At 30.8% G+C, this 26,899-nt stretch overlaps 1 protein-coding gene across 28 annotated transcripts in view; it reads right to left on the reverse strand.

Annotated features, from left to right (window-relative positions):
- tay (tay bridge kinase) overlaps window positions 1-26,899 on the reverse strand; it is a 366,957-nt gene that overhangs the window by 320,669 nt on the left and 19,389 nt on the right. For all 28 annotated transcript variants that reach the window (XM_076418120.1, XM_076418113.1, XM_076418158.1 and 25 more), the window contains exon 2: window positions 1,673-1,789. In XM_076418120.1, the coding sequence (XP_076274235.1) occupies window positions 1,673-1,789 (117 nt within the window). The remainder of the gene's footprint in view (window positions 1-1,672; window positions 1,790-26,899) is intronic.

The following is a 26,899-nucleotide window of genomic DNA, read 5'->3' on the forward strand; positions in this document are numbered from 1 at the left end:
TTATTAATTCTCATTCACAAATATTTCAAAAATCTAATTAATATAGACCGTAAAAAAATCAAAATATTTAAACGCCATCTGCATCACTAGCATTAAAATACCAATACAGAGAAAGAATTTTAAAAATGTTGAGCGCCATCTGCCCGCTCCACGTGCAACCAGATACCGAGAGTGAGTTAAATTTAAATTATAAATAAGAGATCAGTGAGTGATAAAACGTTAATTGAGATTGAGAAAATCGATAAATGTCCAAAATATTAATAAAAATAGCATTAAATAATGTCCCAAAAGTCAAATTATAGAAACGATCATTATATTGGAGGCTAATATTGTGTTTTATTATACTATACCGAACATATATCAACATAGAAGCAGGAATAATAACAATCTAATAACGATGTATAAAAATAACTCCATTTATTCGTATCTATATTAATATTAGGTTTAGTAAAACCAAAAAGAAAGATATGTTTAATAGATGACTTTAATAAATTGTATCTAGCCATATAAAAGTCTTATTTGAAAGGTTTACACAAGAAAAAACTAACATTTTTCTAAAAACGTATTTGATAGTGTTGAGAATGGTAGGCAAAATGTGAAAAGTGTTTATGATTCTCATACTGTAAAAGCCAATAAAGCGTAGTTTAATGAACATCATGCTGTCTATTGTCCTATAGCTAAACAACAATGCACAAGAAACTGTTTGGAACCCTGGATACTAAAAGAAATTAGATGGCACCCGAGTTGAATAAGTAAAAACCTTATCGATCAAATCAAATCATTGATGAATTCCGAAGCCATGAAATGCAAAAACAATGGATTCCTATTATAACTACTATATAGATAGGTTGAGTTATTGATTATAATGAATTTTCAATTAATGTGTAACAATAAATTGCAGTGTCCCCTATTTCGATTTGTTGCTACTAATTTTAAACTATACACAATATATATATAATGATAATCATTAGTTTTTTTTGTATACTATATACTTAAATATCAGCTAATTTGTAGAAAAAAATGTTAAACAGTTTTATTGTCTTCAATAATAATATAACTGTCATTAAAAATGCCATTTAAAACGAACGCGAAAACAAGAAATATATAATTAGTAATTAAAAATTCGATGACGAATGATTTAATATAATTCCAATAGGTCAAATGTTGTTATTAAGATTCAATTCAACAACGTTCGATGTCATTCTGGGCTGATTATTCAGTCCACTAAAACAAACTCTAAGACCAGTGGTTATCGTACTGCAAACCTTTAGTTTATGTATGAATGGGAAATGAGGAATTAGATTTGTAAAACAAATTATTATTTTAACGGATACGAGTTTTCTTCTGACGATTAATCTACATAGGCAATTATTAAAGTAATAATAATTTTAGCATAGAAATAAAGAAACGCCATTTAAAGATTGTTCTTTAGATAATTCCTCCATCCCTCAATCATATATGAACTAAATCCTCAATACACCGATTGTTATTGTTTTCTGGCTTAATATATGCAACGCTGATCTAATTTCGACATGTAATTTCTCATGAGTGATCCTAAACATGTACATATTTTAAAATATCATATTTAATATAATATCGGTCCCACAACAGCATTTAATTTAATAGATAGTATTAAAATCTTAAAAATATACATGAAAATGCAGCTACTTACATTGTGATTGTTATGAACCAAAATATGGTTTGTTATGTGCGCTTTTGGTTCTAGTTTAGGCCTCTCCACATCGGTAAGTCGTTTAATACCGTCCTTAGAGGCAATTTTTATCACCAGCTGTAACAAAAAAGAAGTCTGTGAGTATATTAAAACCTTCAAAAAAAATGTACAGGCGAGCTATAATTTATGCGAGAATATGACAAATTACTAGAAAAAAATCGAAATTCATCGCAGCGTTGACAAACTTATAGAAAACCTGATGAAAAACGAATTTGGCAGCCAATCAACCAGTCATGGAATATCTGCACCAAGCCGTTCAAATGTATTATAGTAAATTAGTAAATACCTCATATTTATCGTTTTCAAATTTTTCATCTTATAACAAAAAAAAATGTGACTATTTATTAATAGACAAAAACTACGGGAAAGTCAAGTTAATAACGAAACAACTTAAGTAATGTAAAATAATAAAATGGAAGTGTGTTATACACGTGGAAACGATATTACTCAGGAAATAACAAAAAATACGATTGATTTTAAAATATTTTAGGTACGTATAAACAACGAACATTTTAACGAAAAATAATTTAGGAATGAGGTTGATGTTGGTGCGGATCGTCAACTCCATCAAGGAATCCGGCTCTATAACCTTGGGTCTATCTACTATCAGCAGAAACAAGGAGCACTGACCCTTAGGCTCCCAGCTGATGGTCTTACGGTGACCACCATGAAATACAGAAGAACACAAAGAGGAAGATGAAGTAACGATGAAGAAACGGTCAGTGTGGACAAGTAACACAATAGACCCCTACATTTCGGCGTTTTTTCTACATTCTTTAACGATGCGCTCCCACAAGATATATGTTTAGAATAGACTTTTCAATATATTTTTTTTTGGTTCATATTTTATTTTATTGAGTGTTTCGCTAACAAAATTTACTCTGTAACACATTTTCTAATTGATTGATTGGATAAATGTGTTTATGAATTTAAAAAAGTGTAAGGTATAAATTATTATTAGGCATATAAATTAGATTTAAAGGTATTTTTTAATTTGACGGAAATTTACAGGTTTGCAATTGAAAATTACAAAATAAGCAAGGTCTGGAGCATATATTGCACTGTGGTCAAGTGTTGTCATTGCCGAAGAATAACATTTTTGTGTCTTTAATCGTATTCCAGCCGTTTTCGCGCAGTTCTCGGCGCAACACATATCCAAACGACTTTCAATGTCTCTTGGCTTCAATACATATGGCATAAAATAGCAAACCTTTTGGATCATTCCTATAGTCTTCAGATGATTGGAAACAGATACTTCCAACAATTTTGCGTATTCTTCTTGCGGTTTACATGAATCATTAACGAATAGTGCATTGAAATCCTTGCTCTCGATTCATTTTTGTCTGACCAAAACGCTCTTTGTCTTCGGCGTCTAAATCACCACTTTTAAAACGTCAAAACCAATATTCACGTAATGGAGCATGGTTGCCAAAAGCTTTGAAAGGCATGGATCTTCAGCCGCCTATTTCTTCAAGTTGAAGTAAAAAAGTAAAACTTACTGAAAATACGATTTACTCGGCACAAATTCAAAATGAAAAAAATGAAGAAACTGGAAATGAAGAATAAAGAGAGAAAATGAATAGCTAATACATTATTTATTCTGGATAACCGTAATCAATGCGTTAGTGAGGAAGAACAGAATACGTTCTTAAAAAATAGTAGCTTCAAATAATAAAAATACAATAATTTCAAATGAAGATACAAGAGCTAAAAGATAACTTTATTCATATATATATATATATATATATATATATATATATATATATATATATATATATATATATGTAGTTATGTATCTTATGTATACACAAATAATATGAATAGAGCTTGTACAAACATAACATAGTACTTAGATTCTCAAAAATTGATCTATTCAACTATCTGTAAAATTACAGATGCATCATTACATATAGCATCTTCAATGTTCATCTATATTGTTTGTTATCACTATGAAATACACATATCATTTATTTAAGGTCAATTTACAAGTTTTTACAATATTTTAACAATAATTTACACCTTGCATTTATTCAAATTATTACATCCATTTTAATACTGTGGACTCGTTTACTGTCTAGTTTATTTGTTTATTATATAGGAATAATTTTGTTATTTTAACAAACTGTTGCTCACGAGTCTATATATTTCAAAAAAATCAATTTTAACATTTTTAAAGCTTAACTCTTTAAGAATATACCATCAATACAATACCAATTTTCAATATTTAAATTATTTTCGGAGATAACTATAACAAAATTTGAATTTTTACCATTTAAAATAAATTCAGAAAAAAAAAACAAAAAATTGTAACAAAATTCTCGTTTTCTCCACCCGCAATGTCGAAAAAAAATTGTTTTCGACGTTTTGATACGATGGAAGAATGTACAAAGAATGCTCTCACCAAATTTCAAGTACATTGGCTCAGTTGAACTTACGGTATCATGTCAACCATCTCGGAAAATGCAGTTTCGAGAAAACCGCGTTTATAGTTTCGGTTTTAGACACCGCGTTATTATAACAGATGTATCTCCAAAACTAATTTAATTTTTTAAAATAGGACATATTCTTGAAGGATTAAGCTTTAATAATGTTAACTAAAATCGCTTCTCTTTGATTTCTAAACTGGATCGTATCGTCTAGTGTAAACCAATCAGAGTTTTACAGGCTGAGATACAATTTATTAAACCATCTATTGCAAAAATCATTTATTTCGTTTCACTAAACCTAATATAAATAGCGAGAAAAACTATATAATCTCTAACTACCACTAATAGGCAATTTATACGGGCAAATAATTATATTCATCGCGTTAAATCGACGGAGGAAAAACATAATTTTCAGGTTAATACGTATTAATAGCACGCATGGGTCGCTTCCGCGACCACGCCCAGTACTGCATCGTGGAGCGGACTCAACAGGTAAAAGTTGCCCATAAACCGACGCGAAAAAAAATCGAAATTGCGATCGTTATCTAGATTAAATTACCAGATGGTGAATTTGTTCGGGCAGATTCGACCGAATAAAATTAATAATACGCCGCTTATCTATAATAATAATAATAATAATAATAACAGGTCTAAGCGAACGCCGTACACGCAGCGATGTACAAAAAAACAAACCAAAACGAAGTTTCATTAAAAATAAATTGATAATCGAAGTGTTCTTCGTGCCGAGGTGCGAAAGATACAAAAAATCTGACGCTATTTTCGTTTGACTCATTAAGAGTTCTTCTCGGAAACTTCCTTTCATTAGGAAATTCGACATTTTATAGATTGGTTAAAAAAATAGCAGTCAAACTAGAAAAAAATAGTTTTGAACAAATCTTTATTTACTTCAACGCTTCTTGATTTGTTACACTTTTTAGTTCTCAATACTGTTAAAATTATTAAAATGAATAGATATCCAATTACAATTTACATTATATAAACACATTTTACATTGTATTTTGATTCGCAATATCTATAGGAGAGAATAGGAAGTATAAACAACTGTTAAACAACCATAACTGTTAAATTCGATAGTCAACACTTTTAGAAACTTAGTACTTGTACCTTATGTATATTTATCTTATTCAAAACTGTTACCCAATCGTCAAAAATGTTACCAAATAAATTTATTTCTGGAACTATATAGTAAAGAAAGAAATTATTCAAGTAATGTCTTCACATCAATAATAATAAAAGTTATGAGTTCAGAGTTGATTTTAAATATAATTTTAATACAGTACACAGAAAAATTTCTATAATTTTTAGATTAAGTGAATTCCGTAATAAAACAAGTATTCAACGTGTCCAACCTTCAAAATCCAATACTCTTCTCCGTTATCTTGAAAATAAAGTTTGAATGCTATATTTTAGCTCTAGAAGTTAAAAAAAATACAATAACGAATACTTGATAAATATGTTCCAAGAATTTAACAAATTATTTATGTTATAAAAAAACTGTTGACAATACGTATTTTGTTCTTTTATTAATTTACATTCCCAAAAAGCCATAGTGTGTCTAGAAACCTGTTAGTACTTCATTTTGAAATGTCAACTTTTTTTATAACATCTTTATTAGATACGCTTAGTACAATCTTAATTAAAAATTAATTTATTACTACTATTCACAAAAAAATTATTATTTACAAAAAAATGAATTTTAACATTTTTAAAGCTTAACTCTTTAAGAATATACCATCAAGAGAGTTTTTCAATATTTAAATTGTTTTTGGAGATAACTATAACAAATTTTGGATTTTTACCATTTAAAATAAATTCAGAAAAAAAAAACAAAAAATTGTAACAAAATTTTCTCTACCCGTAATGTCGAAAAAAAATTGTTTTCGACGTTTTGACACGATGGAAGAATGAATAAAACGATGGAAAAGCAAGAAAAGAAAAGCAAATCTTTAAGCAAATGTGTTTTATTCTGTAATCAAACCTAATCGGAATTGAGAAAATACATGTTTAAGTTTCAATAAAATAATGTGCAATTGTCCAAGCATGAATGTAGCGTCCCTTGTCATGTAGCAGCCATTGTAAATCCCTCAAAATTAATTCACGAACCTTATTAAATAATACAATACTGTTTCGTTTAAATGGACAGAATGTTTCAATTTCAAACGTTGGTTATAATTAAACACGAAGACAAAAGCAAAAAATCAATAAATAATAAATATTAAGACATTCCTGTTAACGAACACCCATTATTCAATCGAAGAATGCCTAACTAACGCGACTTTTTCCTGTTAATAATTAAATTACCATTCGACGATCGCAATTAAGCCGGTAACAATAACTATCCGTTTTTATTTGCACCGTTTTATTAACATAATTAAATAGCGATTAGCCGCTTAAAACACGGTAATTATGTTATCAATTGTACTACAAGGGCGAATCGATTTATTCATTAACCGGGCGGCGCACTTATCGTTATTTAATCAACTGCGATAAAGCGTCTACATTTAAAAACAACAATCGGTGCCGTTCAGCTAACCGTTCCTAATTCATTTAAAATCTTCCGAATGATGTTGGTAACTACTATCAAACAGTCGATAGTCGCAAAACAGTCGAACTAGCCGATAGTCAAAAAAGTAGTCGACTGAGAATCGTTATTACCATTACTGTATAAAATATTTTTAACAAAAAAAAATGAACTTCGAAAAATAAATATGGAATTCACTAAAAATTAAAAAATAATTAAACTTTTTAATTATAAACAAAGAAAAAGGTTTTAAAATAAAATATGTACATAATAATCGTTCTAATAACTAAATAAAAATAAACAAAAACCTAATTTAACCTATCTACTGCACGTATTTAATATTCTACTATATACATACAATTTAGCTTAATACCTACCTAAACCTATATATCTATTTACAATAATACATTAATTACTATCAACTGATCATTTTGAAGTCGGTAAGCACCAAATTAGATTTGTTTTGTTCGTAATTTAATTTTTTTGTTGTATTGTTTATATTTTTAAAACTTTTTTTTGTGTTATAAATCTAAGTTTGCTTATTTTTAACTTTCAGCGAATTCCTTAGTTATTTTTTGAAGCCTTTATTCACAAAATTATATTATTATTGTTGTATTGTTTATGTACAAATTTTATTTTTAAAACTTTTTTGTGCTATAAATCTAAGTTTGCTTATTTTTAACTTTCAGCGAATTCCTAAGTTATTTTTTGAAGTCGGTTCAATTTTTTTGTTAAAAATATTTTATTTTTGTCTTTTTAGTATTAGATATTTACTCAATAAATTACGCAAGGTAAGTATTACACTAGGTAAACAGGAATAAAAAAACAATGATTGAAACAAAGGCTCCGAACACGCTTCAGGCTCCGTGGTCCGCTACCTAAAGTGATTTGACAAGGGTTCTAACCAAATTAGAACAACAAAAACTCGGTGATATGGTTAGTATTTAAAAAGCAAACTGACCTTATAGCAGTTCAGCAATAACATTATACCCAAATATCTGATTATTTTAGGTAAAAAAAGATATGTGAAAACTTTGTACTTGCCTTTGAAATTTGAGGGTCTCTCGATTTACGAATCAACCTCCCCCTTTCCCATCAGACCCTGACTTGGTTCCAATGGTAAAACCTCGGAACTTTCAAATAAAAAAAGAATTTTGAAAATCGGTTCAAAATCGACGGAGAAATCGGCGAACATACATTTAAAAAAACGGCAGTGTGAAAAATGGAATGGAATAATGATCCCAAATATGTAATTGCTTTACTTCTATTTCATTCCAACGTGTGCTTACGAATATTCTTTTCAACTGTGTCGCAAGTGAGATGGAAATATACGTATTCCTTCTCAAGCTTTCTTTGGGAAAGAAAAGAAAAGATATAATTGCTGGATTCTACTGCCTTCAAAAGAACAATTTCATTTCGAATTATGTAAAATTATTTTTGTATTTCATATCTTTGATTTGAGTGTAAAGAGGAATGGAATAATGACCCCCTAAATATATATATATATATATATATATATATATATATATATATATATATATATATATATATATATATATATCATTTTCTCAATCAGTCTTAATCAGTCTATTTATATTTAATTATTAATAGTTATCAATATTTAATCATCGTATCCTTTGCAAATAAAATAATAATATTTATCGTTAATCAGGAATATTTTAAAGATATTTTACATTCAAAAGGCCTGAGCAAACGTCGAGAGACTTAGAAAATCAAAAAAGAACCTAATAGTTTCCATGATAAGAGAAATACAGTCAAAAATATTTTACTATTTATCGATCAAAATCTACACTACCCTTTTACATTAATAAATAATATTAAAAATTAGAGTTCTTAAATGCTATCTTAATGTGCTGCTAAATGTTCCAATTATATTATAAACAAAACATAAAATCATATATTTACGTATTATTATATATTTTAAAGATCACGGTTAGGATGGCAAAGTCAGAACCCAAAAAATAGCAAAGTTAAAAAGTAGTATGAAATGTATTACAATGAAAATATCCGACTGAAACAGTCTATAGAAAAAAGTAGTGTTGGGAACAATCGACTGAAATCGACTATCGACTGTTCAGTTATTGACTACTTTTTACTATCGACTATTTCAGTCGCTATTGTTGGTTCGACTGTTTTTACCAGTAACTGAATCGACTGTTTCAGGCGTTTACTTTTAGTTACTATTTTCGGTTCTACCAGTTCATTCGAGTGATTTTTAACGTTCTGGCCTTCCGTCCTAGCCCGACTACTATCTCACATTTTATACAGACAAGAATTCGTACATCTTCGTCTGACATCACGAATGGAATAAAACAGTCGAATCGTGCATTTGACTGAAATTTGACTATTGACTGTTTCGACTGTTTTCAGTCGATAGTTTCCAACGCTAGAAAAAAGTAATTAATTAGTAGTCGATAGTTCCCAAAGCTACTCACCACTATGGGATGCCCAAAAAAAACGATATTGATTTTGGCCGATATTTTTCAAAATAAATTAAAGGTATTTATCAAATGTGTTAAAAATCATTGAATTATTTTTAATAAACCTTTAATATTGGTACTTAATTTTAAAGATTTAAAAAATATCGATATGCTTCACTGCGACCGGGACATCCATCCAACCGACTATCGCTTAATCCGATCTCTACCTACCTAATTTCGGAATGTTTACGCCGGGCGAGGACGTACCGACGTCTGTCAGCGGGGGTGGAGTCGCGAGGGTTGTTAAGTGACACGAAACATATTTATCTGTTTTGTCGCTTCTGGCGGCGGTCTGGTTTTTGACGCGCAAGACGAATATCGCCACGTCTGATCGTGATGGAATAACGCTGAAAACGGATAGAGTGCTACGTCGAACACCGCGACAATTCAAATATTACCAGGACTGTGAATTAATTATGGGACATTCGCAATAACAATTTTTTTTGTATATATTTTAAAGTCTCCTTTTACCAACTATGGGTTTATCTGGACTGGGCCTAAAGTTTAACGCGAGCTTAAGCCTATCGACTCAAGTGATCAACTTTAGAAATCATCCCAGAAGACATCCGGTCTTACCCAGCCTGGTTACTGGCGTGACTGGGATCATTTTCCTTGTCGGATTTTACACTCTTGCTTAGAACATTCACAAATTTTAAACAATCACAAACATAAATTTACGACCATGCCCCAACAGGATTCGAACCCCCGGCTATCGCAACAGTAGGAGGACCGTCCCATCGCCTTTACCACTGCGCCACCAAGCCGGCTGCAATAACAAATTATTAATCCATTTGTAGGATATTTTGCCACGTTTTAATCTAATGAAGAATGCTGAAAGTTATCAAACCGAACCTCATAATTATCGTCACTATTTGGTAATGTATTCAATTGATTGATATAATTTGGTTGGCCGTGTAGATAGTTATTATACAACAGTGAAATAAAAAATTAATTCAAACAAATCATAAAAAAGGCGATATGAACCTATATTTAAGTGTGTCGATTGAGAAAACTTTATATTTTAATAAACGATTAAACCTAAAGAAAATACGTTTTTTTACAATTAATATTTAAAATATATTCATTCATAGTATTGACCATTTAATTCTATACATTTTGTCCAACTCTCAGACAATTTATGTATATCATTCCAAAAAAGCAGTTGCCCCTTTGAGCTTGATTAGCATTCAGTGAGCTATTTTTTCGAAATCGACGAAGTACTGCCCTGCAAGCGCGTACCCCACCGATGCGAAAAGGTAGTGGTTCAGATTTGGAGAGATAAAACTTCTCATCCAAGTGATTTCAACAGTTCTCTGGCTGGTTTTATTATAGGAGACATTGTCGTGTTGCAAATCACCTTTGTCCTTGAATGTATTATGGAAGTTCGCTTCGAACATTTGATATAAATCTATTTCTTTATCACCCTTTACTAATCGATACAGAAATTGACTTCCTTTCATACCTTTGAAGCAGCCTTTCCCTGAATACTTTTCTATTTTCTAATTGCCTGTAATTTAATTCACGTACCACCCATCTCTCCATCACTTCTAATCGTCACAAACTGTGGCTCAGCTCATATTCAACTTTTCTGTCAATTATTTTTCAGTTTGTATTGGATCTTCATCCAATAAATCCTGCAGTTCCGCATCTTCAAACGTTTTCGACCTACTAGAACCATATTTAAATTGTTGGAACCAAATTCTCATTCTCAATGTAAGTTTTATTTCGATGAAAGAAGAAAAATAGTGGGTGCCGCAAATGCACCTTTTCAGGTGATTTTTTCAGAATATTGTAAATCTATAACGAACGTAGCTTGTGTAGTTTTAAGGTTAATGTCAGTAAAATAAAATTGTATATGTGTAAAATCATAAGATTTCAAACTTTTGGATAATGAAATCTGTCACAAAACATGGAGAATTATTATCGAGAGACCTGGCATTAGACAATAGACTAGTTCCTTCTAGCCTTTATAATATGGCTAATATCAATAATAAATCTTATTTTCATATATCCTCCTCAATAAATATATGCTTATAATAATTTTTCCTATAATACATATTTATAGACATACTCTTGTCACAAATCCTTAAATTATCTCAGTAATTCATGTAAAAAAGACTCTATTAGTAATATTAAATTCAACTCATCCGAGTACCTGATAAAAACTTTGTGAAGTCTTCTTTAAAAACAATGAGAAACTGCCCGTTGATATTGAGTGATCATCTAAATGGAAAATTGGCCTATTTATTCAAGCTTAGTGAATTCGATAACAATTCCAAAGAAAGCAAATTCATCTCATATGCCTGAGTACATAATACATAAATCATCATATAATAATAGCAGAGCAGCAAATTCTGATTGGTAGACAACCATTTGTTCGGCAGAAGTCTTCGGTGAAATAAGGAAAACAAACAAGGGACGCCGGATTGTTATTCATCATGACAATGCGAGCCTTCACACATCGGCTCAAACAAGAGATTATTTGAGCACACAAAACATTGAATTGATGGGTAATCCGACGTACAGCTCTGATTTGGCACCCAATGACTTATTTTTGTTCCCATCCTCACATTATGTACCTCATTCGGAATGGAGTAAATGCTTTGAAAATTGGTTTAAGCGAACAACTGTGAAAAACAACAAAAATACATTCGCAGCTTAATTATTTGTTTTTTTTTTCCTATTTGCGAAATATAAATATTGACCCTCGTACTGTACTAAATCTCAAGTATTCCACTGTCCGTCCACCAAAACTCTTTTTCCGTCGAAAACTTTCCACCTTACCTTCGTAGCTTGCATAAATATACGGAATATACAGATATAAAATTCTACTTGTTTATTCAACTTCTACCAATATCTGTACCCATTTCAAAGTTCTTCATGTTACATCCATTTTTAGTTTGAATTTGATTCTTATTTACTGCCTTGAACCCCCCCCCCCCAAATGTCCCATTCTTCTGGCCCCTAATAATGGATGTTTCCGGTAACAAGCGGATAATCTCAGAAAAACACAAGCGACTTGTCGAGATCATAAACCCGACAATAACAGTTGTACAGTTGACTAAAATCCTGATTTACGAGACAGAAATAAATAAAATGATAATTTACAGCTTGTTGCTTCTTATTTAAGCAATTATTTTCAATTATTAGAAAGACAATAAATTAACTAACAGCAACGAACTATTAATATTTTATATGTGTCCGTTTACAAATCCCCGTTGATAATAACGTTACATCACCACCATATACACCTTTCATCTCTTTTAGAACTGACAGCAGCTCAGTGCTAATTAAGATGTAATTAACGATAAATCATCTCTTATGGAATACTCAATGTATCTAAATTAATTGAAGATTTACTAAGTGTGGGATTATAAATATTTATTGGGCATTACATACTTTCGGTCTATCCGTTTCGTGTCGTTCCCTCTCTTTCTATAGATTAGAAGAAACAAGTTCCGTATTTAACAATCGTTCTCTTCTCTCGAGTGTGTACCGCTATTACTTCACCTTTCCAACGATTCTTATGGCAATAAAACTTTCTTATATATATTTTACCTATTCGTTTACCTTTGCTAGGTAAACACGGCGACACAAAGACGTTTTCGTTTACAGCCACAATCCCAAACATTCACCTTTATCGGGTTTTTAATGGTTGGTCGGGTCTATTTATTGTCCTGTTAAAGAAGAACTCTTGTAGCGGACGACAGTAACTATAATCGACGTTGCCAAGTATACGCTTTTTTTGTATTGTCATACTTATTAGGGTAATAAATTTTCATCAATCCTTTTTCTGATCGACCCATCAGTATTTAATTTTATGGACTCTCCGAAGACAATGGTACTGACCAGCACAAAGCACCAACTTGCTATAAGCAAAATATGGAATAGGTGATGACATTGAGCATAATTATAACATATAAACCCAGAAACTATAAAATAATTTAACGGAAAACCCTGAAATCACTTGAGTTTTACGATAGTATTTTCGTTATTATTTTCAAATAAAATATTAAAAAGTACAATAAAATTTTTGCTCCGCGATATGACAGGATCTGATATTCTGGTTTAGCTGCAAGAAGCTACAGATTAAGATATATTCATTTTAAATCATAAATCATCAATTTTAAAGCGTTGTTTTAACATTCTAACCAAAAATCTGTTTAAATTTCATGGGTCTTACATTACAATATCAGAAACAATAATTTTTAATATCAATTTCTTTAATAAAGAAGAAAGAACATAATTAAAACTAGGTATTCAAGTTATATTTTTACGTGTGAGCTAGACTTTTGAGATTGATACCGATTCTTAATTTCCAAAATAGCTGAAAATATATTTTGGTCGATTTTCGTATTTCACTAAAAATGCTACACAGATCTGAACAAGTGATCGGAAATATACGGTACACTGTTAACCAATTTTAAAAAAACTTTATTAAAAAGCTGATTTTGATTCAGGCTTCCAATTTACCTTTTGGTAACAACTTTTAGTTCTTCAGGTCCAAAACCGTCTATACAAGGTCATCGTTAAATTTTTAATGAAAAAGTAGTAAGGAAATAGAATAATATGTGGCCTCTTAAAACAATTCATACTCAAATAATATTTGTTGAATTTAGCGAGGTAGATGAAATTCATAGCAACAAACTACCATTTTTGCATCTTACTATCTTCTGATACTATTATATATTTTAAAGAACTTTGTAAAAAAATATATTCATTTATATTTTCAAATAAATATCTAAATCAAACAATTGTAAAATTACCTTACAACTCCTACAGATATCGTATAACATCTGTAACCTAGACTAATAAAAAAATTAGTAAACATATAAAATGGGAAAAAAAGGGCACAAAACACCTGTTTATTAATCTGACTGGAAACAATAATAGAAAAACAAAAAAAGAACTAAAAATATTTAGTTCGGCCGCGAAATGATTTATAAATGATGGGGGATCGTTATCGGACGCCCTCTATTTTAATGGTTCAACAAATAGGCGGCCACCCTCGTGCTGTTAAAAAGCCGTCTGTGTGCATTGTCAATCAAAAAATTAATCACCCCCTGAAGTCGAAGCGGGCACGTTGAGAACAGACGGATTGTCGGGCAGATTAAAACGATATAATCGAATACGTCGCGAATGTTTGATTAGTTTTACAAATATCAAATAGAATATTTATATAGCGTTGTCGAGCTATAACACAAAGTTCGATATACACGTTTATATCTATCAACAGATTATAAATTAATATTTGTGTACATTTAATTTTGTAGGACCTTACCCTCTTTTCGGCATTTGAAATCCAAGTGGTATAAATGACATATCTTTAAGCTAACCAAGACTAGTATTTACAAAAAAAAATAATCATAAGAGGCAATGGCCAGCCTTGATTACAGCCTCTGTGATTTTTTGTTTATTCGTATTTCTATTTGTTTCGCACATATTGTGAAAAATATTGCTAAAAGTGATAATGTTGAATAAATCCTAACATACATGCATTTTATAACCTAGCTAAAGTTATTTAAAGTGTCTGTTACTAAAACAGCTGAAATGTTTAACACTTCACAACATGTGACAGTGTCCATGATAATGACATAGCCAAAACATGGTAAAACATCATTGGCACACAAGAAAATTAGGCGAAAACCAAAGTTAACTGCCAGATAATCTGGAAGTATATCTGGACATTCTCAATGACAAAGTTTTTACTATGACTAGCTTATTGCTGCCAAACATTGCCATATCCCAAGATTATAATGCGTCCATACACCTAGCCAAAAAGATTCAGACTTTGTTTGAAAAGCATCAGCACAATTGCCAGACATTAACTTAATTAAATCGTTATGGAGAGTTTTAACTACTATAGAGAGAAATGACCTAATATTTACACATTAGTTTCGGTTTGTTAACAAACGTTCAACGATTGACCAGGTGCATAGAAAAACAGATATAATTGAACAACCTTATGAAGGTAAAAAGGTACGTTCAGTTTCATGTTTGTTTTATATTGTTAGATGTACCACAAGCCTTCGATAAAGTATGGCATTGTTTTGTTCATAAGCTACATAATGTTATCGAAACAACACAACGAACTATTGAAATCTTACCTTACATGTTTAGCGTAAAAAAGGGAAGCCTATTCTACAATAAAGAATGCTAAAGCAGGTGTACCTAAAGGAAGTGTCTACTATTTACCTACTCAATACATGTGATCTCTATATCTGTGATTCGCGATGTCGGAAGCAATAGCAACACGAAAATTCCAACAGGCAAGTGACAACATAAATAATTAACCTAAACATGGAAATATCTCGGAATTAATCTTGAGGCAAAACTCCGCTGGAGGAAACATGTAAAAAATAAAAGGAAAGAGCTGGAGATAAGGCACATAAAAATATGTTGATTAAATAGAAAAAAATCATAATTATCAGTACATAATAGCAAGTGCTGAAACCTTTATGAACATACGAAATTCAATAATGGGGATGTTTCGCGAAAAATACCATACATATAATACAAGTTTTCCAGAACTCAAAAGTTTTAAGAAGTATTGTAGGTCCACCGAGATACGACAAGACTGAGTACTTAAATCGAGACTTTTAAAGATACCGACTGTAAACTAGAAAATCAAAAGAATTGTAAGGAGGCATGGGACAGGCTCCATTCTCATGTCAATAACGAAGTAATACAACTCGTGGATAACCCCAGAACAGGACACAGACTCAAAACAATCAAACTCAAATGAGCTGCATTAAATAAGATGCGTCTTCCTACACTTAAGTTATTGTAAAGACAAATTATAGGTTAGTCGGCAACGAATAGTAACAATGTAGTAAATAAATTTAAAAACGGCGAGTTTTAGAGCAGATAGTGAGGAGTAGATTGGTTGGTTTAAAATCTTAATAAATAAATATTGGGTATATGCAAGGTGTCCAAATTATCTTGTAAATCTCCTGTATATACAGAAGCCAGTAATGGGAATGTTCCATATGCGAAGAATGAAATCTAAATTTTTCAGAACAAAGGCTCAGATAATATAGGAATAATTATTTTCATTGAGACCTTCAGGTAGTAAAAACTAATAGATTCTGTTAGATATATAGCAAGTTTTTACGTTATTATTGAATGGCAGATAAACAATAATGATTAGTAGCAGGCATTTATTTAAAAAATGAAGTTTGTAAATGAAAAAACTTCAATTACCTTGATAGAGTATGTTACCAAAAATCTGTCAACAAATAACTTACCCAATACCATTAATTAAAGCTTGTTAACACTTTCTTCCCAATAATATAGTGAAAAATGAATGATTCTTTAAAAAAATGTGACCATAGCGGTCATAAAACCTAATGACTATTAAATAAACACCCAAATATTTACGTTCTGATAGAACACAGATCAAAAGGAACTATAAACTATATTCGTCAATTATGCTCATTGAAACGTAAACAAAGCTTTGCATAAGCGGTTCATAGTTTACTTTCATTTATTTCCACATACTGGAATAAATCTTGACCTCAACGATTTATTGTTTTTAAAAACAAAACAAAAAAGATTATAATTTGATAAAAGTAAAAATAGAATCTCAGCTACCTTAACGCAACGTTGCGTTTAACAATACCAATTTTATGGGACAAACAATTATCTTTATACAAGTATAATATCAGAAATATAATATCAGAAAATCTCCTTATCTCAGTTGAAAAAAAATCAAAATAACAGTTTTTCACCAAATATTCGACTTATGGGTTAAATTCAGCTAAATTATATATAAAACTAATTTTGTAGGAATTGTATACAGTTTCAATCGGTGATTTTTACATAAATATTACTGATTTAAATTTCTGAAGATTTTTATTACAGAACTGTTAAGATTCACTGACTAATTCTGATCTTTTATAAATATTTCTACAATATAAAAATAAATGCAGGGAAAGGAAATCAATTGTCTATAAAGAAAGACTTAATATAAATAAAGAAAATAATCTTATAAATAGAGATAATTCACAAGTATAAACAGTATATTCCGTCTTTAAACGTAAGTTTTCATCAAGAAAATCAGTTATAACTGCTCTAGAACGAAGTATTAAAGAATATTTTAATGATTCTGTGTATGTTCATAATGAAAATACATAAGAACATAATAATACGGATGACCAAAGAGAATATCAACACATCTTGCTAGATATCACAAGAAAAAAATCTGCAGGCAGAATCTGAAATACATTATACCCTATGACCTATGACCCAAATAACTTAATTTTATACAGGAATGATTCCTTCACTTTTTGATCGTCAACGGTTAGGAATTTTTATTAATTTTGGCTTAAGAAAAAGAAAAAAAATCTTTTACTATATATTGAAAGTGTTAAAGATCGCTTAAATGAATATTTGAATTCTAAATTATTGGAAAATACCTACTTCCACCTAGGTAATGTCGTAATCCTCATTCTTTGGAAACACTTCCTCAAAATTTTATCAATATAAAGAGAAATATACACAAAGGAAATTGAACAATCTCTGAATTATTAGTAAACCCAAGTATACCCATACTGTTTGAAACAATATTCCAAAAATAACAAATATTCTAAAGAACTAACATTCATACTCAAACCACGTGAAAATGAATTAAATAATAATGGAACATAATGTTGACAAAAAGCAGGGCAGATTAGACACAAAATCAAAAAATTGAATTGGTTAGTCCGAAGATACTCTCAACTTGACCTAAAATCAAAGAGATCAGTCAATCTTAAATCTAATTTGGACTTGTGGGGTGCAAATATGGGGTTGCCCACACAAAACATCAAACAAACTAATCCAACGTTGCCAAAACAAAGTTCTATGAGATTTTAAGTTCTAAGAATTATCGATGGTCTAAATCAAACGTATTTACGAAATTATCCAAGATTTCGCCTTAAAACATGAAAAAAGGTTACTAAATTACAGAAACATGGAAGCAACACAGCTACTGGCCAACATGCAGGAAACCAGAAGATTGAAGCGAACTAAACCATAAGAACTTGTATAGTGTATGGTGTTACACTTAACTTTAGCTATTAATATATAGCTAAGTAATTTAATTTTGTTTTAATTTGGTAAATACATACTGATGTATTAATCCCGTCTTGTTTGTGTATTGACGCAAGTACAATAGAACAGTAGTAATAAATTAATTTGCAATTTAAAATTGTACTAAGCATATCTAATGTTCTAATTGAACAATACGTTCGAATGTTGAAAAGTAGACCAGAAGTTTAAGGATAACTATCAAAAAAAGATTAAAATCAATGAACACATCGTATGAACATCACCAATTTTATTGTTCGACAACTGAACATTATAAAACGTTTCGAATTTAAAATTAGGCGAACTTTTCAACCATCTGTTTATTTACACAAAACAACATTAACAGAATTGAGCACAATTAACAATATAAAGTAATAAAACGTTTTATTGAACGCTGAAAAGTGCGGTAGTACCACACTGGTATCGTTACCCGCTGATTATCACGTCCCAGTCGACAATAGCTCTGACATTCCGTGTAAATCTCGATTTATAATAAATCCATTGTCTCCGAGTCTGTTAACAATCCTGGAACTGTTGACGTTTTGTTATTTAACACTTCTCGGCCACCAAAAATGGCAACCGGTTTCGATTACGCGTCGTCATCAAGGCTTGACCACCTTGCAGTTAATAAAGGCAACTGTTTACGACCCAATAAAAGACTAATCCGAACGAATTGGCTGTCGTTAAGAGAGAAGCCCGAACCATTTTGTCCCGTATCGAACCCCGCCCCCCTCACTCCACTCCGCCCGTGGGCCACGGCAATCGATCGGAGATCTGAATGGGAACAGGTTATCTGGATTTATCGGGATTTGGCCGGCAGAACATCAGCTGGTCAATTGGATGGGTTCGGCTTAGTTGGTCAATAGCCGTCAGGTCCCGGATAAGTATCGAAAAATAAACACACGGGAAAAACACAATGTTTAATAAATCACGCGATTTATCTGGACAAAGACAAATCACTCTAGAGATGATTGACCATTATGCTATAGGGTTCTATAATTAATGGAATGTGTCGTTCAAATTATGAAACTTTCGAAATGAGTTTATAAAACTAGCTAGATTCACTATTAAAGTTTGTGGAATAAGGAATATTCATCAATTATATCTAAGTTAATTAAACTTATGAATATTGCTTCTAGTTAAGGATAGTTTTATCTTTTATAACATCCATATCTATTCGAAAAAATAAATAACAACTAATAATTAATAAGAATGATGTTAACTAAGTCGTTTATTAGTTATTAAGTACTCTAGTTTTGCAGAATAAACAATTTTGTTAACATCACAATAATCATATGTTGTGTGGTATACAATAGAATTTTTTAAATAAAATCTAGATTATCTAGATTAGTGTCGAAAAAACACGGAGTTTTACTATTTTAGTGCGTGTACACTAACTTCAAACTGAAGTTCATCATTCAAAAAGTAATATATGATTTATTATATAAGAAAAACGCTACATTTCAAATTGTCGTATAAACTACTGATTACTCTTTAACAGAAAAATAAAAAATATAGTAATTAGTACCATTCAACATTCGGTAAATTTTGAAGAATTAAAAAATATACAAGCACTCAAAATATTAAATTCACATCAAAATTCCACAATATCAATTGTAAAACAAAATAAAAACAAGCCGTAATTAACATTTAGAAGAAACTTTTAATACAAAATTTACTCCGTATTGATGTTTAAAGAGATGGTATTCGAGAATAATCTAAAAGGCAATGCATCCACCACAAACCAAAAAGCAAACTTTGCCAATTTAGCGAAACACTACTACAGAAGTTTTAAACATAAGAAAATATATTTTTATATTGGTGGTCACAAGATAATGAAAATATTTATAGTTTTAAGATAATACACTTTAAAATAGTTATTTAGTGCTTAATTATTGTGAGTAAACAGACGTAATACAGTAAAGAAACATTACATAAACTTTGGCATTGATTTCAAATTATATTTAAAATATACATAAAACAATGAAAGTCGTAAATATGTACGAATTTAGTTCAGCAGGTCGCACATGTGGAATATCTAAGCACCTATTAATATTTTTACACATTGTATGGTAAATAAGGAACAGGAAAATAGGAGATTAATATTCAATACAGTTTCACGCATTTAACTATCATAATAGCGATGGAAAATATAGTATCACATGGTTCTTTGCGCTATTTTGTTATAGTTACTAAATCACTAAAAATGTAATATTAAAAATACAGGACAATCCGTCTCTAAATGTAAGGCTCTGTATATTTGTAATGAAAAAGAAGATAGAAATGAAGCCAGACAAAAACAAAATCAGCACAACTTGCTAGAAATCACAAGAATAAGAAATCCAGATTTGTTATCTTTAGTTGTGAATTTTCTGAATGTATTATCCATCAAAATTCATCATGATCCAACCCTCTTGACCAGAATTAACATATGTTTTAAGACAATAGATAAGGAAACTGATACAATTAAAAATAACCTCATTTCATTATTAACGGAATGGTAGTAATACATTAATTTGTACATTTAGATGATACTAAGCATATCTAATGTAAGATGTAATAGATTTAACAAACATATCTATCTACCTTAGTTCAAATAAAATATTTGTAGGAATGTTGAACAAATTGAATAACACTTCACCCTTTTTGATTGACAATCCCGCCTTTATAGAGGGAGTCAAACAAAAATAATAGGCTCTTGCCAAACTATGAGCGCAATGCCATTGATCGCTTTTTATCATTCAGTCGTTTTCCAAAGACAACTGAAAATCAATTAAAACATACATGTGGAACCCATAATTTATCCTGAATCCCATTTTTACACCAATATATTGCGAATAACAATCCTCACAAGAGCTTGTAAGACTCTATGTGAGAAAAAAATTAATTCTCAACAAATGTAACAGAAATTTATTGAAGTGTTTTGATATTCTGCACCAATTACAACAAAAATACTATGAAATTCATTGTTAATCACCGTTTATGACCTTCAAATGACTAAATTGTGTTGTTGAGATTCTTCAGAGATTATACAAATCGTCAATCTATCAATTTAATTCGAGTATCACATCGCATTTGCATGTCAACACCTATGTTTGCAATGAGTCTGATATATGATGATAGTCATTGTTACATCGCTTGAATAAGTTATCAAATTATTGATTTATCATCTATAAATTTATTTATCTGCACGGATGTTCTTACAATGAGTCTAATGATAGGTATTGGTATTGATAGAGCAACGCAAGAAACCATTTCCAATCGCTTAAATAATATGACAATGATCCAAAAACATGGATATTTCGTGCCATATTAACCAAAGCCAAGAGACATTAAAAAGCGTTTGGTTATGGGTTTGAAACCGTCAATAGGGATCGTTATTGTTACAAAACCGATGAAAACATTAAAATAGGAAGTGCTCGCCGTATTCTCCAGACCTTACTCCTTTTGATTACGACTTGTTCTGACATATGACTCCTGTTCTGTCTGAGCCGCGCTTCACTTATTATGAAAATACCAAAAAATGGGTCGATTCGTGGATAGCCCGAAAAGATAACGTTCTTCCGTTCTTTCGAGTCGGAATCCGTAAATTTCCTGAAATATGAAAAAGCAGCGACTATCGACAGACAAACAAAACATATTGTATGCATTCATCACAATAAAGCTTCAAATAAAAAAAAAGGACTAATTTATAAGTTATAGTATAGTAGATGCTATAACACGAATGAGTCAGCAGCATCGTCTGAATCACCTTCGAACAACCCATCAACGAACAAAACAAGTGCGTCTTCATACCAATATACATCAAAACTTACCAGACATCCGAAAATACCCAGACTATAATAATTATATCTACATAACACAATTTTCCCGTTCCTTATCCGCCAGCCGAATCCCCCGAAGGGTTCGATCCCCGGAAAATGTTGAAGGTTAATAGAGCGTCGAACCATTTTCCCCCTACCGCCGCCCCCCTTCGGTTGGAAAACGAATTTCCATACGCCACCGATCCGGCTTGTACTATTTACGACACCTGTTCCCAACACACGATCATATCGAGAAATAATCTGGCTGATTGTTCGAGTGTATTAATGCTAATTGGATTGCTGTTTTATTTAGTGATCGATATTCCGATTGGACGTCGTTTACAAGACGGATTAGCGGATGATGAAGCGAACGAGAACGCCGGGGAAATGTTTGCGCGACGATTGATTTTGACGTAACCAGACGACGTGACCGTTCGGGTGCCGTTCTTGTAGTTGTAGCGGACAATGATGATATGTTTTTGTTCCTGTTTATAAGACAAGTTTATACGTTTTTTTTCTTTCTACAAGCATAAGGTGAATAATAATCAATTGATATACTAGGTGTACCGGAAAGTCAGTAGTATCCATAATAGCCAATACTTTGAATAAATAAATGTTTCCATTTTATTGAAAATTATGTAGATTTTTTCGAAAAAAAAAAGCTGGTACACACCTGGTATGAAAATCAAAATTAAGTTTTCAGAATAATTATTTTAAATAAGTAGTCTTATATAACCACAAAACTGGCAATGCAGGCTTTTTCTATTCTTGATAAAACTGTACGAATTATATCTCATAGTAAATCTGAGAGAAAAGGACGGAAATAATTGTTTTATTACCTGTAATGTATAGATCAGGTCATTTTATATAATTTTAAATCCGCAATTAGCAGTGTGAGAAAAGGAATGGAATAATGATATCCAAATATGTTTAATCGTATTTTAATATTTGGGAAGTGGCAATGTTTTAATACAGCAAAAATAGTTGGTTTATTTCTATTTCATTCCAACGTGTGTTTTTTTTCAACCGTGACGTAAGCGAGACGGAGATGTAGGCATTCCTTCTTTGATTTTCTTTGAGAAAGAAATGGAAACAGATAATTGCCGAATTCTATTAAGTTCAAAAGAACAGTTTCATTTTGAATTATGTAAAATTATTTTTTATTTTATATAGTTGACTTGTAAAGAGGAATGGTCACTAAATATTTGTATCGTATTTTCCCAATCAAACTTTATAAACGATTTAACCATCGCACCCTTTTTAAATACAATATTAATTGTATGTATCGTTAATCAGGAATATTTTAAGATTATTATTCGTTAAAATTTGAGTGAAAGAAGTTTTAACATTAACAAAACGCTTGAACAAACATCGAGAGACTTGTCGCGGCTAGGATGGCAAAGCTAAAACGTTAAAAACATGGCAAATGAAACTAGTTTGACTGAAAATAGCGAATAAAACAGTTGATAGTAAAAGGTAGACAAATCAGTCGGGATGAAAACAGCGACTGAATGTAGCCGATTGAAACTGTAAAAAGCAATCAATTACTAAGCAGTCGATAGTAATTTTCAATCGATAGTTCCAAACGCTAATTACACAATAATACACTTTTCCAATTTCTTCGTTACAATAAACAACTTTGAATTTGAACAATTTTGAATGGGGTTGTGACAATTTTTGGTCGAAGTATTTATATGATTCATCAATTTCTGGAGATATTCTTAGGGATAATTCATAGAAAATTACTCTAGTACCCATTTGACGAAACAGGAAAAATAATAAAATTGATATTTATTAATAAAACTGCGTAACGATGATAACAATTAAAATCAGAAGACATGCAAGGAAACATTAATGTATTTCTATACAATTTTATGTTATCTTATGTTATGTTATTAATGTTATATAATTTCTATTATAACAAAATACCGCGAAAAGCATGCAATCAAATCCATGAATTGTGATGCAATAACATTTTGCCACTATTGTAAATATTATTTAGACCAGTATTACTTTGTTATAAAAATAGAGAATCATAAGTCATAAGTTACGCAATGTCGTAGGTTACAAAACTTGTACACAACAATCTCGTATGAGTGACTGAAGAAGTAAAACACGACCTTCTTAATAGTGTTATTTGTAATTGGTATTTGAAATAAATGACGTTCAGATATTTTATTGTTAGTATTTCAAATACATTTGGCTTGCAAACATAAACATGAAACAAAAAACGTGAACATAAATACACTTAGCGATCTTATTAATGGGTACGTTCTGCAGAGAATAAAGCCCTAGAACTTCCATAAGTAAAATGGTGACCGCTATACATATTAACCTTTAAAGTTGGTAATACTGCACCTATACTGTAAATCAAATTGTCAAGTATCTAATCAACTGTCATTCATTTTACTGTGTATTAATTAAGTATTAGAAGAAATATTACTATTAATTAGGACAAAAATGGTTATTGAGGAAACTTCTGTCTAGTTTCAACTTAGATTTTTAACACAATTTTTTTTAAATAAAATATGTACATAGTAATCGTCGTAATAATTAAATAAAAATAAACAAAAAACTTATTTAACCTATCTACGACACGTATTTTATATTCTACTATATACACGCAATTTAGCTTAATACCTATCTAGACCTATTTATCTATTTACAATATTGTTTTAACTACTACCAACTGACTATTTTGAAGTCGATGCCGAACCCAAACTGTTATATTAATTTAGATTTGTTTCGTTAGTAATTTAACTATCTGTATATGTCACGAAATTATATTATTATTTTTTTATTGTTTGGGCTCCGAATATAAGAATATAAAATAGGTGTACATGTAGTAGATAAGTCGGTTCAATATTTTTATTAAAAATATTTTATTTTTCTCTTTAAGTGTTAGACATTTACTCAATAAATCACGCAGTTATTTTATTTTATATTACAATGGGTAGAAAAAGTAAAGGTGCAGCCCGTATGAGGAAAAACAGGAATAAAGAAACAATAATTGAAAATAAGAAGCTATTTTCCGTCACATCAGCTCCACAATAGCACTATACAGAAATATTTGTTTATTTTAGATAAAAAATATGTGAAAACTTTGTACGTAACTTTTAAATTTGAGCGTTTCCCTCGATATCCCCCCTTCCCCCAACAGATCCTGATTTGGTTCCCATGGGACCGCCTAAATGTATTTTGTAATTTCTATTTTAATTGAAGCAAAACATGTATTTTGCCCAGATCTGAACATAGATACCAAAAAATATATAAATCCTATAATATGAGATTTTGCAATTAGCAACAAAAACATTTAGTTGAACTGATTGATGAAATATAAACATACAAATATGAACACATAATGACCGAAAATATAAACAAACCCAACTCAAATTTAACCGAAAAGCTACCGCGAAAAGACCTCGCAATTAAATTTAAATCGTAACGCGTGCATATTTCAAAGATGGAAACGATGCGATACATTATGGATTCATAAGTCCCCAAACCGGATTTACATCCCCCAATGGCCCACGACCCCTCGACTCCGTCCGTGTCCGCAGATGGGGTGCATATTTAGTTCGATGCCGATCCATAAATATGCCGACACAAAAGGCCATTTTAAAACATATTTGGTATACGCGTCCCGATTTCGACCGGAATGGGATTTGGCGTTGACGGTGGCGGGTTCAAGGTCGATAACTGACTTTAATTCAATTAAGGGCGGCGTATTATTGATAATGAGGATGGCGAAGATGACAAGATAACGGTATTACCAGGTCGCTGTACCAACGCCCCAGAGAGTCGAACGATACACGGATTACACCCCTAATAAGGGTTTGTTTTCGATAAGATTTGGGCCTTATTGGGCGTAATCTAATGTTATTACCAACATATCAAACATTCACGACTCGTGGTGTAATAAACATATCAGGAACATTCTAACTAGGACGTCCTGAACGTTAATATAACAACATCTGAAGTGTTGAAACCACATTTCACACGTTCTTACGGTTAGAGCATAATCATCGTAACTCTCTATCGGTAAACGATGACTTCCTCCCTTTCTAAAAAAACAAGAAAATTAATACGTGTGGCAAATTCACATTTTCAGAAAAAAAAAACTTGTTCAAAATATTATAAATCTATAACTTGTGTAGTTTTGAGGTTAATATCAGTAGAATATAATGATATATGTATCAAATCATAACATTGCATACTTATGGCTTGTAAAATATGTTACAAAAATTGGAAAATAATTACCAACATACCTGGTAATATATATTTAAGTCGAACCTCTGGCATTACCTAGGACTTATTTTTTATTAAGAGATGCTTTGCTGAAATGAAAGCAACATATTTTTCCCAACCCAAAACATTTGGGTCAAAAATAAAAGTTTAAAAAACAAGGTAACTGGATGCTCAGTGTCAACGAAACTATCGCAAAAGATCGCTATCAGTTGCAACTTAGGCAACAACTAACCAACAACAACTTTTCAGCCAAGAATGTTAAATCGCCTGCTAAATTAACGAAAACTTACATTGGAAGCAATTAAACTTTACCAAATATTAGCCTATCGACAAGTTAAAAAATATCTCAAAATTAATTTTAATGTGTTTTTTTTAAATTTGTAATTAATTATAGTATTTAAATAATTCATTGAATATGTTAAAATATCTAATACTCCTAAAGGAAGTTACAAACGGAATTTCAAACAAATAATTATCACAATTTCAAAAACCGCTCTTAAAAACTTTCATTCATCATGTCGGATTAGTTTTTTTTACATTCACAGCACATTTAAGATATAAAAGTCGAGTCGATCATA

Source organism: Rhynchophorus ferrugineus, unplaced genomic scaffold (assembly GCF_030347505.1).
Source record: "Rhynchophorus ferrugineus isolate W39M unplaced genomic scaffold, kcgeb_rfMv2 rfM1, whole genome shotgun sequence".
Lineage (NCBI taxonomy): Eukaryota > Metazoa > Arthropoda > Insecta > Coleoptera > Curculionidae > Rhynchophorus > Rhynchophorus ferrugineus.